Source organism: Manis pentadactyla, chromosome 4 (genome assembly GCF_030020395.1).
Source record: "Manis pentadactyla isolate mManPen7 chromosome 4, mManPen7.hap1, whole genome shotgun sequence".
Lineage (NCBI taxonomy): Eukaryota > Metazoa > Chordata > Mammalia > Pholidota > Manidae > Manis > Manis pentadactyla.
Window position 1 is genome coordinate 153,591,005 of NC_080022.1, and position 16,725 is coordinate 153,607,729.

General features: G+C 37.6%; 1 protein-coding gene across 12 annotated transcripts in view; it reads left to right on the forward strand.

Moving 5' to 3' along the window:
• Positions 1-16,725, forward strand: part of ACACA (acetyl-CoA carboxylase alpha) — a 305,940-nt gene that overhangs the window by 160,279 nt on the left and 128,936 nt on the right. For all 12 annotated transcript variants that reach the window (XM_036911058.2, XM_036911069.2, XM_036911059.2 and 9 more), the window contains 9 exons: positions 4,407-4,488; positions 4,940-5,085; positions 5,897-6,047; positions 7,353-7,487; positions 7,845-7,991; positions 8,327-8,515; positions 9,171-9,271; positions 9,988-10,076; positions 15,684-15,808. In XM_036911058.2, coding sequence (XP_036766953.2) covers positions 4,407-4,488; positions 4,940-5,085; positions 5,897-6,047; positions 7,353-7,487; positions 7,845-7,991; positions 8,327-8,515; positions 9,171-9,271; positions 9,988-10,076; positions 15,684-15,808 — 1,165 coding nt within the window. The remainder of the gene's footprint in view (positions 1-4,406; positions 4,489-4,939; positions 5,086-5,896; positions 6,048-7,352; positions 7,488-7,844; positions 7,992-8,326; positions 8,516-9,170; positions 9,272-9,987; positions 10,077-15,683; positions 15,809-16,725) is intronic.

Here is a 16,725-nt window from a genome sequence, read left to right on the forward strand (position 1 = left end):
ACCAATCTGGATTCCTTGTATTTCTTTGTTTTGTCTAATTGCCATGGCTAGGACCTCCAGTACTATGTTAAATAACAGTGGGGAGAGTGGGCATCCCTGTCTTGTTCCCGATCTCAGAGGAAAAGCTTTCAGCTTCTCGCTGTTCAGTATGATGTTGGCTGTGGGTTTATCATATATGGCCTTTATTATGTTGAGGTACTTGCCGTCTATACCCATTTTGCTGAGAGTTTTTGTTATGAATGGATGTTGAATTTTGACAAATGCTTTTTTAGCATCTATGGAGATGATCATGTGGTTTTTGTCCTTCTTTATGTTGATGTGGTGGATGATGTTGATGGATTTTCAAATGTTGTACCATCCTTGCATCCCTCGGATGAATCCCACTTGGTCATGGTGTATGGTCCTTTTTATATATTTTTGAATTCGGTTTGCTAATATTTTATCGAGTATTTTTGCATCTACATTCATCAGGGATATTGGTCTGTAATTTTCTCTTTTGGTGGGGTCTTTGCCTGGTTTTGGTATTAGGGTGATGTTGGCTTCATAGAATGAGTTTGGGAATATTCCCTCCTCTTCTATTTTTTGGAAAACTTTAAGGAGAAAAGGTATTATGTCTTCTCTGTTTGTCTGATAAAATTCCGAAGTAAATCCGTCTGGCCCGGGAGTTTTGTTCTTGGGTAGTTTTTTGATTACTGTTTCAATTTCTTTGCTCGTAATTGGTTTGTTTAACTTTTGTGTTTCTTCCTTGGTCAGTCTTGGAAGGTTGTATTTTTCTAGAAAGTTTTCCATTTCTTCTAGGTTTTCCAGCTTTTTAGCACATATAGGTTTTCATAGTAATCTTTAATAATTCTTTGTATTTCTGTGGAGTCTTTCGTGATTTTTCCATTCCCATTTCTGATTCTGTTGATGTGTGTTGATTCTCTTTTTCTCTTATAAGTTTGGCCAGAGGCTTATCTATTTTGTTTATTTTCTCAAAGAACCAGCTCTTGGTTTCATTGATTTTTTTCTATTGTTTTATTCTTCTCAATTTTGGTTATTTCTTCTCTGATCTTTATTATGTCCCTCCTTCTGCTGACTTTAGGCCTCATTTGTTCTTCTTTTTTCAGTCTCAATAATTGTGATGTTAGACTTCATTTGGGATTGTTCTTCCTTCTTTAAATAGGCCTGGATTGCTATATACTTTCCTCTTAAGACTGCTTTCTCTGTGTCCCACAGAAGTTGGGGCTTTGTGTTGTTGTCATTTGTTTCCATATATTCCTTGATCTCTATTTTAATTTGTTCGTTGATCCATTGATTATTTGGGAGCATGTTGTTAAGCCTCCATGTGTTTGTGAGCCTTTTTGTTTTCTTTGTAGAATTTATTTCTAGTTTTATACCTTTGTGGTCTGAAAAGTTGGTTGGTAGAATTTCAATCTTTTGGAATTTGCTGAGGCTCTTTTTGTGGCCTAGTATGTGGTCTCTTCTGGAGAATGTTCCACGTGCACTTGAGAAGAATGTATATCCTGATGCTTTTGGATGTAGAGTTCTATAGATGTCTGTTAGGTCCATCTGTTCTAGTGTGTTGTTCAGTGCTTCCGTGTCTTTACTTATTTTCTGCCCAGTGGATATATCCTTTGGGGTGAGTGGCGTGTTGAAGTCTCCTAAAATGAATGGATTGCATTCTGTTTCCCCCTTTAGTTCTGTTAGTATTTGTTTCACATTTGCTGGTGCTCCTGTGTTGGGTGCATATATATTTAGAATGGTTATATCTTCTTATTGGACTGAGGCCTTTATCATTATGTAATGTCCTTCTTTATCTCTTGTTACTTTCTTTGTTTTTAAGTCTATTTTGTCTGATACTAGTACTGCAACCCCTGCTTTCTTCTCTCTGTTGTTTCCCTGAAATATGTTTTTCCATCCCTTGACTTTTAGTCTGTGCATGTCTTTGGGTTTGAGGTGAGTTTCTTGTAAGCAGCATATAGATGGGTCTTGCTTTTTTATCCATTCTATTACTCTGTGTCTTTTGATTGGTGCATTCAGTCCATTTACATGTAGGGTGACTGTTGAAAGATATGTACTTATTGCCATTGCAGGCTTTAGATTTATGGTTACCAAAGGTTCAAGGTTAGCTTCTTTAGTATCTTACTGCCTAACTTAGCTCGCTTATTGAGCTGTTATATATTGAGCTGTTATATACACTGTCTGGAGATTCTTTTCTTCTCTCCCTTCTTATTCCTCCTCCTCCATTCTTTATATGTTGGTTGTTTTATTCTGTGCTCTTTTGTGTTTCCTTTAACTGCTTTTAGTGGGTAGTTGATTTTATTTTTTGCCTTTAGTTAGTATTTGGTTGGTCTACTTTCTTTGCTGTGATTTTATTTTCTCTGGTGACATCTGTTTAGTCTTAGGAGTGCTCCCGTCTAGAACAGTCCCTCTAAAATACCCTGTAGAGGTGGTTTGTAGGAGGCAAATTCCCTCAACTTTTGCTTGTCTGGGAATTGTTTAATCCCGCCATCATATTTAAATGATAATCGTGCTGGATACAGTATCCTTGGTTCAAGGCCCTTCTGTTTCATTGCATTAAATATATCTTGCCATTCTCTTCTGGCCTGTAAGGTTTCTGTTGAGACGTCTGATGATAGCCTGATGGGTTTTCCTTTATAGGTGACCTTTTTCTCCCTAGCTGCCTTTAAAACTCTTTCCTTGTCCTTGATCTTTGCCATTTTAGTTATTATGTGTCTTGGTGTTGTCCTCCTTGGGTCCTTTCTGTTGGGAGTTCTGTGTATTTCCGTGGTCTGTTCGATTATTTCCTCTCCCAGTTTGGGGAAGTTTTCAGCAATTATTTCTTCAAAGACACTTTCTATCCCTTTTTCTCTCTCTTCTTCTTCTGGTACCCCTATAATATGGATATTGTTCCTTTTGGATTGGTCACACAGTTCTCTTAATATTGTTTCATTCCTGGAGTTCCTTTTATCTCTCTCTGTGTCAGCTTCTATGCGTTCCTGTTCTCTGGTTTCTATTCCATCAATGGCCTCTTGCATCTTATCCATTCTGCTTATAAATCCTTCCAGAGTTTGTTTCACTTCTGTAATCTCCTTCCAGGCCTCTGTAATCTCCCTCTGGACGTCTGTAATCTCCCTGCGGACTTCATCCCTTAGCTCTTGTATATTTCTCTGCATCTCCATCAGCATGTTTATGATTTTTATTTTGAAGTCTTTTTCAGGAAGACTGGTTAGGTCTGTCTCCTCAGGTGTTGTCTCTGTTATCTTTGCCCGAAATTTTGCCTTTTCATGGCGATAGAGATAGTTTGCAGAGCTGGCACAAGTGACGACTGGAAGAACTTCCCTTCTTGTTGGTTTGTGGCCCTCCTCTCCTGGGAGAACGGCGACCTCTAGTGGCTTGTGCTGGGCAGCTGTGCGCAGACAGGGCTTCTGATTCTTGCTCAGCTGCTATGGAGTTTATCTCCTCTGTTGCTGTGGGCGTGGCCTGCCTCCTGTCACTGCTCCAATATAGTGGAGCCGTGTTGGAGGGGGAACAGCCAGGAGGCTATTTATCTCCGTGAGGGGCCTCCGTGCTCCCTGCTACCCAGGGGTTTAGAGTGCCCAGAGTTCCCCAGATTCCCTGCTGCCAGACTAAGTTTCCCAGGACGCTTCTGTCCGGTTTTGGGGTCCCTGTCCCTTTAAGACTTCCAAAAAGCACTCGCTTTTCTTTGTCCCCAGGGCGCCGGCTGCGCGGACCCGCTCACAGGTCTTACTGACCTGTTTCCCTATTTTCCAGGACCCCACGCATGCACTGTGTCTGCACTCTGGTGCGGATGGCTAGGGCTGGCTATTTAGCAGTCCTGGGCTCCCTCTCCCTCCCCACTTTGACTCCTCTTCTCCCACCAGGAGCTGGGGTGAGGGGCGCTCGGGTCCCGCCAGGCTGGGGCTTGTATCTTACCCCCTTTGCGAGTCGCTGGGTTCTTGCAGGTGTGGATGTGGTCTGGCTGTTGTCCTGTGTCTTCTGGTCTCTCTTTTAGGAAGAGTTGTCTGTGTTGTATTTTCAAAAATATATGTGGTTTTGGGAGGAGATTTCCCCTGCTCTACTGACGCCACCATCTTGGCTCCGCCCCCTCCCACCCCCTATTTTTTAAAGACAAATGGTTACATACTCTGAAACTGTTCCTAGAGAATTTTACTTGCTTTTTTCATTTAACAGTATGTTTCAGAGAATATTTTAAAAGTTCATCTTTTTTTTAATGACTGCGTGATGTTCTATTATTATGGTTTTTTCATAATTATGTATCAGTATTAGTCCCTTAGTGATGGTCCTTCAGGCTGTTTCCAGTGTTGATATTCTAGGAAATGGTGTATAATCAATAACCTTTGATATTCCCTAAAACTTTTAGAACTTTCTAGAATCATGTGTCTCTCACATTATTGTTCTTTTAGGGGTCAGGTCCTTCCTGCTCATACACTTCTGAATACAGTGGATGTTGAACTTATCTATGAGGGAGTCAAGTATGTACTTAAGGTATGCTGAACCCCACTGAAGTCTACACCTTAACCTTTTGTCTTTGTTAGCTTTCTTTGTTTAGGTCAAGAAATGGGGGGATATTTTAGTTTCTGCAGGGCTGGGTATTAGTGAAATTGCAGTCATTACTGGTGTCAATAGCCTAAAGCAGTATTTGATGTTTCTATGCAGATGATTTAGTTGTTCCTCAGCTTGACCTTGCAGCCAAGAAATAAAGGAGACAGAATACAAACAAACCAGGTAGAAGCATGTAAGGTCGCCCTGTTTTGTTTGCAGCAGGGCTGAGCCATGCCCACAGACACTGATGCTAAGAGCACTAGTGCCATGAATTTCCTTCCTCTCTGACAGATCTTTCTTACTTATGTGTTAGAGGTACTGAAATTTTTTTTCCTGGGGCTCCACCTGGAAGGGACACACTGACTTTGACCCTTCTGGTTCTCATTGTCTACAGGTGACTCGACAGTCCCCCAACTCCTATGTGGTGATCATGAACAGCTCATGTGTAGAAGTAGATGTGCATCGGCTGAGTGACGGAGGACTGCTCTTGTCCTATGATGGCAGCAGTTACACCACATACATGAAAGAGGAAGTGGATAGGTAAGTGGCTGTTTGAGGTCTATTTGCTGGTCATTGTTATGAACTTTTCCTCTCAGTAGTCACTGGCTCTTGGGACTTTTCAAGGCCTTCTTTGGTAGTCTTTTATAATTTAAAAAAAAAAGTACATCCACTTACCAAAAATTCAAGAGTATAAAAAGTGTTTATAATTAAAAGCATTGTCTCTCTTCAATGTGATAATGAAAAATAGGCTTCCCTCTTTGTAAGCACCAACTTGTTAACAGTTTCTTATATTTTTGCAGAAATTTTATATACATATACAAGTTACATATGTATATACTGTTTTTCTTTTAAATACATTCACAAATAACCTTTAAGATACCATTCTGGATCTTACAGTTTTCTTTTAGCATATATATTGTAGACTGTATGACACCAATCATTCAGTGTAGTGACAATGAATTAAAGTGTAAATGAAGGAATTAACATCTGTAAAGTGCTTACAACATCGCCTGGGGCATAGTAAGGACTGAAAAAATGTTAGCTGTTACATCATCATGGTCTTCATGTTTGTTTGTTTTTAAGTAGTTGTGCCGGCTCTTTTTAATAGCTGTATAAGTATTCCATTATATGGGTATACTATCATTTATTTAATATGACCCTTATTGAAGGAAATTTTGGCATTGTAAACAAAGATGGAATGAGAATGTCCTGTGTGCATGTTTGTGTATAGAATTAAATTTTCAGTTTGTTTTTGTTTTTTCTTTTTTTAATTAACATTATTTTATCATTCCCCTTTATAACCTGAGGTGCTTTATTGGCACCTCATTACATACTCTCTCTTATCTCTCAGATATCGTATCACAATTGGCAATAAAACCTGTGTGTTTGAGAAGGAAAATGACCCTTCAGTGATGCGCTCACCTTCTGCTGGGAAGTTAATCCAGTACATTGTGGAAGATGGAGGCCATGTGTTTGCTGGCCAGTGCTATGCTGAGATAGAGGTCAGAGTGGTGCCTGGGCTACTGGGACATGGGAGGGAAAGTAGGAAAAGGGTTTTTGCCAAGATGGATTAGGACCGAAGAGTAACAGAAATGAAATGGAAAATAAAAAGGAAGAAGCACCAGTTGACTTAATTGGGCTATAAACCTTAAGACTTTAAAAACAAAAAGCTTACCCTTTTTTTTTTTCACAGATGAGTTATCTTTAGCTCTAAAAATACACGCTGGGCAATAGCACTTACTGAATAATTGTTGTCATGCTAGCACTGGTTATAGAGAAAAATGAGGTAGGTGGAATGGGGCCACAAAACAGACAAGTACTGAAATAGAAATTCTGAGAGAGCTAAGCACAGAGGGCAGAGGGCCACCTAACCCAAATAGGTATGAGGCTGTGTGGATATGGGTGGATAGTAGGGGAAGACTTCCTGAAAGAGGGGACTTTGATCTTAGTTTGAAAGATATATGGTAATACACTGGGGATGAAGGGCAGGGAGAATGTTTAAAAGTGAAGGAGCAGCACGCATAAAGGCACAGAAGCAAGAGAACGGCCTATTAGGAACTGTAACTATTATACATCGGTATTGCTTGAGAGTGCCTGAGGTTTAATGGAAAATGGCAAGCAGAGATGCTGAATGAGTAATCAAAATTTGCAATCATGAAGTACTTCAAAGGACATATTAAAAAGTTTAGATTATTCTGAAGGCAGTTGGGAGTCATTGAAGGATCTTACATTGAAGAGTGATTTCATTAAGTCTGGTCTCTAGAATAATTGCTTTAAGTGACCTTGTTGGTGGTGTATAGCAGGTAGGGAAATCTGTTAGGAGGTGTTTGAAGTACTCTAGGCCAGAAAGGTGAGGGCCTAAACCAAAGAGATGGAAGATACTTGAGAGAGGTTTAGAAGGTGTACTTGGTAATTGGTAGACAAGGGTAAGGTAGATAAGTAAAAAAATGACCCTTAGGTTTTGGCCTGGATGTCTTAGTTTGAGCATATAGGTCCATGGGGATGAGAAAGCTAAACGGTTCATCATTTGTAAGTACAAAACAAGTGAAAACACTAACTATGGCAAAATGGATTTAAGCATTAGAAACAGGAAAAGTCAGTAACTGTTATTAATCTCTAAAGCTAGATCATGAGAGGTTTTTCTAATTATATTTCTTTGTAGTTTCTTGGAGATTTTGATAGATTCCTACTTTTCTGGGCTAAATTAAATATAGTCAAACTTCAAAGGTGAGGGGAAAACTGACCCCTTTTAAGTCATTCATCTGTGTGAACAGAGGTCAAACTCTTAAGTTTGTTTTCCATTGTAGGTGATGAAGATGGTAATGACCTTAACAGCTGCAGAGTCTGGCTGTATCCATTATGTCAAGCGACCTGGAGCAGCTCTTGACCCTGGCTGTGTAATAGCCAAAATGCAGTTGGACAACCCCAGCAAGGTCCAGCAGGTGAGTAAGAAGGTACTTTTAATATGGCTCTACATGAACTGATTACATGGTAGGGATAGTGTGGAGGGGCAAGTGATTTCAGTGCTTGGTTTGCCGGTTTTTTCTTAAGCATTTTCCCCCTGATCTTATACCTTTTGTTTGCATCTGTAGCATTATGGAACTAGAGTTTGCAAGAGTTACTATGATACTAAGATTCTATGATTTTTCTCATGATGCTTCCTCCATTGACTTCTCTCCTTACAGCTGGGTACAGTGCAAGGATGTCTTGATTTTGAATGATGAATGTAAGTTGCAATGGTGTGTTTTGACGCTGTCTAGAAGGTAGTGGATGACCTGATCTCTCATTGGGGTTGACAGGCTGAGCTTCACACGGGTAGCCTGCCACAGATCCAGAGCACAGCACTCAGAGGCGAGAAGCTCCATCGAGTGTTCCATTATGTCCTGGATAATCTGGTCAACGTAATGAGTGGATACTGCCTTCCAGACCCTTTCTTTAGCAGCAGGGTATGATCACTTCTCTTGGGGAAGGGATGTACGAATATACTACCTGTTCTCCAAGACAGTTTTAAAGTCACATAAGGATTTTTTAGAGGGAGGAAAAGAAAACTGTTTGTCCTGGAACTCTCCCAACCTTTACTTGTGGGATTCAGAGTCATTAAATCCTTGCTTCTTATCTGTATTATTGACTTCACATTGAACTGGGATTTAAACCAGAGGACAAGGACCATGTTAGATACTTCTGTTGCCATTTCAAAATACTACATGATAGTGCATTCAGATGTATCATTTATTTTGGGGATTGTGTTAATTTTGTCTGGATCCTATTATTTCCTTCTCAGGTAAAAGACTGGGTAGAGCGGCTGATGAAGACTCTCCGAGATCCCTCCTTGCCTCTCCTAGAATTGCAAGATATCATGACCAGTGTCTCTGGCCGTATCCCCCTCAATGTGGAGAAATCTATTAAGAAGGAAATGGCTCAGTATGCTAGCAACATCACATCAGTCCTCTGTCAGTTTCCCAGCCAGCAGGTATGTATAGAGTAGCACTCATTTTCATCTGGCCAACTGTGCTGGAGTTCATACTGTAGAATTTCTTCCTTACTATCTAAATGCTGTGCTTTTGCAGTTTTAAGCATTGTGCCCTTCAGAAAACTGCCTCGGGATACAAACCCAGTAATGAAAGTACTGTATGTGAAATATGAAGCATATATGGTTATGAGAAAATCATTTTGGCCATGTACTCCACAGAGGTTTGTTCTTGGGGCTATTCCCTAATTAGAGGTATCTGTGTGAATTAAAGTAGAGGGATATTCATAGTTATATTATCAGAGACTTCCTTACTACCTCAGCATCATGTTTATTACCCTTTTCCTATAAAGCAAATTTACATGTAGGAAGTAAAGCTAGGCAAGTGAGGAATAAAGTTTGGACCTGGACCTTCAGCATATCTTGCCTGTCAGGGCCTCTGTTAGAATGGTAATTTTTGTGATGCATTCATTTATTTGTTCATCTGGGAAAGGGTGAAAAGAAGTAAAAGTTGTTGCTTATATAATTATTGCTTTTTAATGTCTTGTGTTAAAACTGTGCACATTGCTAGCTGTTCCCAACATGTGGGAGATAGAAATTGTCATGCTTTGGATCTCTTTGTTGGGTTGGGCTTCATTTTTTCTTTCTTATGCTTTAGATTGCCAACATCCTGGATAGCCATGCAGCTACACTGAACCGGAAATGTGAACGGGAAGTCTTCTTCATGAACACTCAGAGCATTGTTCAGCTGGTACAGAGGTAGCTACATGTAACTCCAGAGTCCCAGACTTGTCTGACCCCATATTTTCCTTTCTTCTAAGTAGTTAGGAAGAGATTTACCTCAGGTTTGACTTAGATACATTTGAAAGCCTTTATAGCTTTTAAATATCTTAGAATTGTGAACAAACTCATATACTCAATATTTCTGATGACTTCTTTCTATTCAACATCTGTCTGTTAATTATTAAGGCACAGAAATTTCATCACTTGCTTTTTCCTTGCAATTTTCATAAAACTATCTTTCTTCTGGCACAACACCGAGTATGACATTTATTCTTCTTAGCTTATGAAGCCAACTATTGGACTAAAAGAATATTCAGAGAACATTTTCAGCTTTAAGATACTCATACATTTTTCAGATATCCCTTAGCCATCTCAAGGGTATTCTGTTTAGCTGCGGGAAGTGAACCAAGGTGTTTTCTAGGTAGGAGTGCCAAGTGGTTTTGTTTTGTCAGTATTCCTTTTTTTTCTCTTTTCCATTAAAAAAAATCTTGTTTCTATTAGCCAAATTTCTTTTAGGCTTATAATTTAATCTGATTAGTTGATTCTCAGCTGGCCCCTTTCCTGTCCTAGAATTTATTCAGCAGGAAAGCAGTTCAGGAGAAAGTCTAGAAAGTAAATCTGGGCTCTTGGTTTATTATTTAGTAGTGTTAGTCTGTCAGGTCTTCCAGTGGAGACTTTTTCTCTTTGCCTAGATACCGAAGTGGCATCCGAGGCCACATGAAGGCTGTGGTGATGGATCTGCTGCGACAGTACCTGCGGGTAGAGACACAGTTCCAGAATGGTAAGCCTCTTCCTGAGGACTCTGTCTGAGAAAGTTTTCTTGTAGGACTGTGCAACAGCTGAGTCAGAGCATCCTGTCACTAACACTTGATCTTAACAAACTCTTCCTCCTTCACCGCTTCCTTAAAAACTAACCCCCCATATCCCATTAATGCCAAAGAAAGAGCAACAACAACCAGCTTGAGGTTGTGAGTCCACTGTGCTTTTAGGAAAGGGTTGAGGTAATTTTTCTAGTAGATTAGCATTCCCTGTTGATGTCTTCTTGATCGCATACAGTGAGAGTGGGTTGAGTCACGACCAGGCTGAAATTGAGAAACCCTATCTGAAGAGCTTGCCTCTCAGCAGCTAATCCATGGATTGAACCACAGCCATCTGAAAAAGGCTCAGATTTTTCAGTACTTTTCAGTGTGTCATTTAGGTGGAATTTATCCTTGGCTTTCTCTGAAGAGCTTCACTAAATGATGTATAAAGTCTCTAAATGTGAAAACCCTAAGATTTTTCAAGCCACATACTGCTGATACTGCTTTCTGCCACAAGGTGGCAGTGAAACACCATAGCATTTGAAATATTAACATTTTCTTTGTTTTGCTCCCTTTTGTATCCTTTAAAGGATACAACTCCTAACCTGCCTGCCACTCATAACCAGCCAAAATTGTCAAGTAAATATAAGCAAAATGAATCCAGAAATGTATAAAATAATATATTAAAACTAAGTTGGCTTTTTCCCACTAATGCAAGTTTGATTAATATTTGGGGAAAATGATTAATGTAATTTGTGATGCAATAGATTAAAAGAGAAGAATACGTGGTCATCAATCATCTCAAGATATGGGGAGAAAAAAAGCATTTGACAAAATTTAATATCCATTCATGATAAACTCTTGGCAAATGAAGAATGAAATGGAATTTCCTTAGTCAAGTAAATATCCTCCACAAAAAATCTATAGGATACATCATACGTAATTGTTAAATATTGAGAGCATTCTCTTTACAATTAGGAATAAGGCAGGGACACCTGCTGTCACTAATTCTATTCAGCATCATACTGGATGTCCTAGCCAGTGCAGTAAGACAAGAAAAAGGATTAAAAGGTATTAAGGTATAAAGATGGGAAAGGAGTAGGGAAATAAATCTGCCACTATTAGATATAATATGATGTCGACCTGACCTCAAATAATCCACATATTTTTTATTAGAATTATTTAAAGTCTGACAAGGCTGGTGGATACAAAAGTCAAAATACAAAAGGCAAACGTTTTTACATAGTAGAACAATTGTTTAGAAAGGCAATTTAGAAAAATGTGCTACTTAAAGGAGTAACCCCAAACATGAAATACTAAGGACTAAGCGTAACAGAAAATGTACAAGCCAATTTTGGAAAAAATTACAATCAGTGAAGAATAATAAGGAAGATCTAAATAAATATGGTCTTAGATTGGAATATAAACTTGAAAAGTATTGATTCTCCCTAAATTCATCTGTAGATTCATTGACTTTTCAATAAAAATCCTAGTAGGGTATTTTCATGGAATTTATCAAACTAATTCTAAAATTTACATGAAAGCAAAATCTGATAATAATAAGATGCTACAAATGAAATATAAGATTGAGGACTTTGTCCTGTCAAATGTCAAGATTTAATATAAAGCCATATTAATGAAATACTATAATATTGTTATAGGGATAGATTAATAGACCAATGGAAGATAATAGCCACAGATACACACATATACGAAAACTTAACTTTATAACAGAACAGGCATGAAGAAAGGATTTGACTTTTCAGTAAATGATACTGGGTTTTCAATAAATGACAATGAATTATTCATTTGCAAAACCCAAAAAAAAACTGGATCCCTGCTTTATACCATACACACAGAAAGCAATTCCAGATTAATTAGAGACTTAAAAATACTAAATAAGCAAAAACAGTAAATTTTTAGGAGAATATCCTTATAACCTCAGGGTAGGGAAGATTTTTTCATATAAGACACAAGTGCAAACTATAAAAGTTTGATTAATTCAACCCCACTTAAGAAAAGGTACCGTAAATAGACTGCAAATATAAGCCAAGAAGTGAGTGAAGATATTTACAAAACACATCATCTTATTCCATTGCTTCTGTAAGTTGAAGTGCAGATTTCCAAATTGCAAATCACTTTGGAGTACAGTTTGTTAATACTGAATAGCGTTGAACTTTTTTATATTCTTCAACCTAGTAGTTAATCTTAGATAATGTACTCTGGAGACTTTTACACATGTTTAGTAGGAGCCATATATATTAGAACTGTTTGGGGCAGCATTCTTTATTCAACAAAAAGATAGGAAACGATTCAAATATACATAAGTAGAATATATAATTTAATTATAGTATGGTCCTACAGTGGATTACTATACAGCAGTGAAAAATGGATGAACCATGATACACATGTGAACAAAAGGATGAATCTCAAAAAACGTAATGTTAAGAGAAAGAAAAAAAGTTATACAATGATCCATTCACAGTGATTCCATTGTTACCAAGTTGAAAAAACAGGAAAAATGAAACTGTTTACATTTGTGATAAATATAAAGAAAAGCAAAAAAATTATTAACATGAAATTCAGTTAGTAGTTGTTTTCAAGGAGGATCACATAGGATCTCTCAAAAATACTAAAAATATTCTATTAGATGGCAGTTACAAGAGTATTTATTCTTTTATATGTGTATTTCACTATAAAAAGTTTTTAAAAAGAGAACTCTTGGTATCATTTCTGTCTTTCTGTTTACATACATGTCTTTGCTGCCTCTTCTCTGAGTAGATAGTCTTTTTATTTCCTGTAGTCCTAGTAATTCCTGTGCTGAAAGTATATTTCTGTTACCACTTCAAAGCTTAGGAGAAAGGTTGGGAGAATTTGAAAAATTTAAACAGCTTCCATTTTGTTCTAAATAGGTCTTTTATGAAATTGGCAGCTCTTTAGATATATTGCAATCCATTGTTTTTCAAATGTACTTAGTTTCGCTTTGAATAAAAATATCAATCAATTTCAAATATTTAAAACAGATAAAAGCAGAGTTGCCTTGGTTGAATGTACTCAGTATTTTAGGAATACATGGTAATGCAATTTGAACACCATTGTTCTGGTTTGAAACTTAATGTGGATGAACTGAGGTGATAATCCTTTAGTATTTTCTTGATTTCATATAATTCTGACACTTGAGATAAAGGGGCACAAAAATCTCAATCATAATGTAAGTTGGTCACGGAGATAGTAGTACAGTATGGAGAATATAGCCGATGATTATATAACATCTTCCTATGTTGACAGATAGTAACCACACTAGTGGTGTGAGGATTTAATAACATGGTAACTGTTGATCCACTGTGTTGTATATTTGAAGCCAATGTAAGATTGTATACCAATGATACTTCAATTTTAAAAAATGACCAAAAATTCTGACCCTTAAAACTATTCAAACACTAATTCTCCTTTACCTGGAAATTTAATTCTGAGATAAGCTGTTTTCTAAAGAACTGAATATTACTCATATACCATAGTAGATATCACTACAGTGTACCTGAATCTTACACTTCAATTGCAAAACAGCTTTCTACCCAGAACTGACTTGTCCCTGGTGGCCTTATGAAAGGCCACTGAAAATATACATAACTACTCTCTCTACAGACCTTTTGACTTAATGCAAGGTTCTCCTTGATCTATACCTTAGATCCTCGGATTTGGAATTCCTAGGCATTGCCTAGCTGTTTCATGGTCTTAGAGAGGAAAATGTTAATTTCAGAGGTAGCAGCCATCCTTCTTATGTATATTAATAGATTTCTGTGGTTTTATTTTTGAGCTTCCATCTAGTTAGGGTAGACATTTTCAGTGAGTCAGACATGGAATTAGAATCTCAAGCTGGGGTGAACTTTAAAGATCATTGGTTTAATGGTATTGACACTTCTTTTTAAGCAACAGAGAGCCCTCTCTTCTTTATTTTTTGTTTATTGAAGTATCGTTGATATCTAATCTTATATTGGTTTCAAGTATACAACACAGTGGTTCACCAGTTACCTGTATTATTAAATCCTCACCCCCACTAATACAATTACTAAATGTCAGCATAGGAAGATGTTACAGAATCAGAACCCTTTATTATAAATATTTTCTCCTATACTGTAGATTGCCTTTTTCTTGTACTGATGGTGTTGTTTGCTGTACAGAGCTTTTTAGTTTGATATAGTCCCAATTGTTCATTTTCTATTTTGTTTCCCTTGCCCGAGGAGATGTGTCCAGGAAGAAATTGTTCATGCTTATGTTCGAGATTTTTGCCTAGGTTTTCTTGTAAGAGTTTTATGGTTTCATGACTTAACAGTCAGGTCTTTGATCAATTTTGAGTTTACTTTTGTATATGGAGTTAGACAGTAATTCAGTTTCATTCTCTTGCATGTAGCTGTCCAGTTTTCCCAACACCAGTATTGAAGAGGCTGTCTTTTCCCCATTGTATATTCATGGCCCCTTTATTGTATATTAATTGACCATATATGTGTGGGTTTGTATCTGGGCTCTGTTCTGTTTCATTGATCTATGAGTCTGTTCTTGTGCAAATGCCATACTGTTTTGGTCACTGTAGCTTTGTAGTATAGCTTGAAGTCAGGGAGCTTAATACCCCCAGCTTGTTCTTCTTTTTCAAGATTGCTTTGGTTATTCAGGGGTCTATTGCCATTCCACATGAATTTTAGGATTATTTGCTCTAGTTCATTGGAAAATGCCTTTGGTATTTTGATAGGGATTGCACTGAATCTGTAAATTGCTTTGGGCAAGGTGGCCATTTTGACAATATTAATTCTTGCTATCCAAGAGCATGGGATAGGTTTCCATTTATGTGTGACTTTAATTTCTCTCATGATTGTCTTACAGTTTTCAGAGTACAGGTCTTTCACCCCATTGGTTAGGTTTATTCCTAGGTATTTTATTCTTGATGAATTATAAATGGAATTGTTTCCCTGATTTCACTTTCTGCTAGTTTGTTGTTAGTGTGTAGGAGTGCAACAGATTTCTGTATGTTAATTTTGTATCCTGCAACTTTGCTGAATCCAGTTATTAGTTCTAATAATTTTTTGGTGGAGTCTTTAAGGTTTTCTATGTATAATATCATGCCATCTGCAAATAGTGACAGTTTAACTTCTTTCTTACCAATTTGGGTGTCTTTTATCTCTATGTAGTCTGATTGCTGTGAGAGCCCTCTCTTCTAAGAAAATCATTCCAGGAAGCTAATGAGAGAATTAGGTGAGGGGATGGAGTTAGTCCCAACCCCTCAGTCTCTCTTTACCTCTCAATTTTTTTTTAATGAAAATGTGTCTCAGAGAGGTAAAGTGATTTGCAAAGGAGCACTTAGTAGATTGGTAAATGAACTAAGCTTTGAGCCCATGTCTTGTACCAGATTGCTTGACTCTTCCTAGTCCAGAATTCCTTTTACTAAGCCATACTGCCCGTTCTGTGCAAATCCATCCAAGAAAATTTTTAAGATATTTACTCTTGGTGTTTACCAGTGAATTATAGACATTAAAAAAGCAAACAACATGTAAATGTGAACATGCATGAGGTCTAATTAATTTTTGTGCTTATAGGGCACTATGACAAATGTGTGTTTGCCCTTCGGGAGGAAAACAAGAGCGACATGAACACTGTACTGAACTATATCTTCTCTCACGCTCAAGTCACCAAGAAGAATCTTCTGGTCACAATGCTTATTGTGAGTACCATTTTTCAGAACCTGTAAGGATGGTTGATGATATGGAAAAAGCATTTCTCCTTATGGCTATGGTCAGAGGAAAAGTTCCTGTGTTTTATTTGTGGGATGAATGGAGTTGGGTTATGGATTGACAATTTCTTACATCTACCTTTGTCCTTGACCTGAAGGAACCTGCTCCTGTCAGGAAAGGATTGTTCTGGCTGTTACGCATACAGTCGTGCAGGAACTCAGATGTCTTGACTCTCCTTAGAGATGCCCTGTACTTCTCCATTCCTGTTGTCACTCATGATAGTAGCTGTAAAATTTAGTCTTATCTTAGCCAATGTCCTTTTTCCTTATAACTTGTTCCATGAATATCAACAATAGCTCACATGTCCAAAACTTAAGAACAAAAAATAACTGTTAGAAATCCAGTACTGCCTCTCCACACCAAAGAAATTTAAATTTATCCTGCATCTTCTTTGGTCCCTTTCTATTTTATTTACATAGAAGTCTAACCTCAGGTTATTGTACTGGTAGCAAATACATGTTTTTGTCCCCATTGGCTAGTAATATGAGAATTGGTACTAAGTGAGAATGAGAAGTCAAACTAGTAAACGTGAATAGGACTAACGTACACTTGGCCAGTGGATAGAATTTTTGTGGACTCAAGGATTTTAAAATACAGTTTGTAAGTCCTTTATTCCTAGATTTTTCTGGTTGAGTTAATTACAGGAATCAGAGAACAATAGGACTACTCTTGGAGTTTCCCACTTCCTGAATAACAGCCTTGCCTCTCCATGTTTTGGGGGGACTATAGCACCTTTTTGCTCCTCAAGTGTTCTTTTTTTGTCCCTTTGTGGCATTGGTATTCTTGATACCTTAATTCCATAATTTCTTCATGGAGGAAAAAAATCTATAAATGATGCTATTTTTTA